The sequence below is a fragment of the Electrona antarctica genome (genome assembly GCF_951216825.1).
Source record: "Electrona antarctica genome assembly, chromosome: 17".
Taxonomy (NCBI): domain Eukaryota; kingdom Metazoa; phylum Chordata; class Actinopteri; order Myctophiformes; family Myctophidae; genus Electrona; species Electrona antarctica.
The window spans coordinates 20,761,054-20,763,385 of NC_136798.1; the positions used below are offsets into that span (position 1 = coordinate 20,761,054).

The following is a 2,332-nucleotide window of genomic DNA, read 5'->3' on the forward strand; positions in this document are numbered from 1 at the left end:
CCCGCAGTGGACACAAGGCTTTAGACAAAATGTTTTCACTGCGTCCAGGTTTTGTCCTTTTATACTGCACCCCTCTCCTCTCCTCCGGGGGTTTCTATGTCCCATTCACTCTTTCATGTCATTCCGTAGGCTCTGTCCTTCAGATTGGCCCGTCCTACACTCCAGTCTCTAGTCCTCCTAACCTCGCGTCACCAGGCTTTCCACCACAAAGTCTGTGTTACTAAATCGCTGTGTGAACCGGTCTGGAGTGGATGGCAATTTATGTCATGTTGTAGTCACTGGTTTGTAGTCATCAGTCAGGAAACCACAACCGGAATAAGAACTACCCAAAATAATTCCCCACGATCATAATTTTAGGGCCTACCCAAGAAAATAGAATTTCCCCGTGGCATGGGATAACAGTATACAGACACTAAATAGTCTCTGGAAAGTACACTCACACACTTTTAAAAATCAGAAAAACTACACCACATCCTAGGATTTTATTGGGCAGGCCCTAAAATTATGATCGCGTGGAATTATTTTGGGTACTTCTGGTTCCGGCTTGTGGTTTCCTGCCTGAAGAGGAATACAAATAAGTGACTACAACCTGACGTAAATTACCATCCGCTCCCGACCGGATCATAAACCCGAAAAGTATAATGCTTCCCAGGCTAAGTGTCCTCCTATAGTCCTCGTCCCATCAATCAGGGGCTCGGCTGCTGCTCCTCCTCCATGTTATCGAGCAGTGCGTCTTTCTTCATGAACTGCAGGTGCCTGACGGAGCGAAACACGCCCGCGTAGCTGTCGCCGAGCGACTGGCCCTGAGGAGCGGCGCCGCCGGTCGTCCCGCTGCTCTGGAGGTGCTCCCGCTGCATCTCCACAACGTCCCGTTCCGACATCACGCCGAGGCTCCGCTTGTCGCCTCCTCCTCCGTCCTCTGATGGCCACGCGTCGCCGTTGTTGGCGAGGAACCGGGCCTCTGGCTCGGCCTCTCCTTTGCCGATCAGCAGCGCCTCGTCTCCGAAGTCGGCGACCGGTGACTGGGACTGGGAGCCGACCATGCCGTCGGGGACCGCCACACCGCCCCCCTCGACCTAAGGGTTGGCGATATGGTGATAAATATCGTCTAGATCAGTGGTTTTCAACCTTTTTCATATCAAGTCCCATTATTTATTTGTCATTTGAGCCATGGACCATCATTTGATGAGATTTCGCCTCTCAGACCCCAAAACGAAAGGATATTGGATGTTATCTAATTGTGTAGACTTCTTGTAAATTAACAGTAATCCAGATGCTTAACAATAATACGCTCTCAAGACTTAAAGATCTGTAAGGGTCCATTTGGTTACCAACTTTCCATCATTTAGCTGCAGGGGACCACCTGGAACCCCCTCAAGGACCACTGGTGGTCCCCGGATCACTGGTTGAAAACCATTGGTCTAGATTATACAATGTCTCTACGATATGCCTTTTCAGAGATATTGTATCGTGATACAGTGAATGCACATTCTATGATTTGCAGTTCTATACCTTAATTCATACTTTTGTAGAACGACAGTTTCGTTAGCCAAAATTAAGTATGTCAAAATGTTTAGTTTCGGTTACCTTGTAGGTGGTTGTACTGTTAAGAAATAAATAAGAATATTTTGGAATTTGGAAAGGCGATATGGCGATATGGAAAATGGAATATTTTTCCATATGGCCTACCCCTACTTGGACCCCGGCGCCATCCAGCGGGGGCTTCTCGTTGCTGTACGGCAGGCCCGCCAGCGGGCCGTCCTTCGCGCCGTCTTCCTCCAGGTCCTGGTAGGAGAGCTTCCTCTTGGTCTCAAAGTACTTGACGATGCAGTAGGTGACGGAGCCCACCGTGTTGACCGCCACGCCGGCGATGAACAGCCGCGTGGGAACCACGTCCTCGAAGGCCAGCATGCCCACAGTGATGGTGGCCACGCTCTTCACCACGCCCACGAAGCTGGTGGTGACAGAGGCAAGGTAATTATAGTTAACCCAATCCAAGCCAAGAACGTGGGACCTCGTTCTTCTCTCCACAAGCCGCCTTTGCCAGGACGAGGGAACTCGTCTTTCTTTAATTTAATTTAATCCAGTAATTAAATATAATATTTAAATATTTTTTTGTATTACTTTTTGTTAGACAGCCTACATACGGATCCGACGTGCACGTGCTTATTTGTCCCTTTTTTGCTCAAAATGAGACAAACTAGAAGTTTTAGGACCGTATAAAACATGAAAACAAGCTAAGCTAATGCTGATGCTACCGCCGAGCGCCTAACAACAACAGCTATGGGGGATACACGTCCTGGTTAGTGAGGGGGTCTTTCTTCTTCTTTGG

The 2,332-nt window shown here is 48.7% G+C and overlaps 1 protein-coding gene across 1 annotated transcript in view; it reads right to left on the reverse strand.

The window, feature by feature from the left end:
- Nucleotides 1-552: 552 nt before the first annotated feature.
- slc35d3 (solute carrier family 35 member D3) overlaps nucleotides 553-2,332 on the reverse strand; it is a gene marked incomplete at its 5' end in the record, with an annotated part of 11,481 nt that continues 9,701 nt past the window's right edge. The window contains 2 exons of the mRNA XM_079526325.1: nucleotides 553-1,076; nucleotides 1,696-1,954. Of these exons, the coding sequence (XP_079382451.1) occupies nucleotides 687-1,076; nucleotides 1,696-1,954 (649 nt within the window). The 3' untranslated portion in view covers nucleotides 553-686. The remainder of the gene's footprint in view (nucleotides 1,077-1,695; nucleotides 1,955-2,332) is intronic.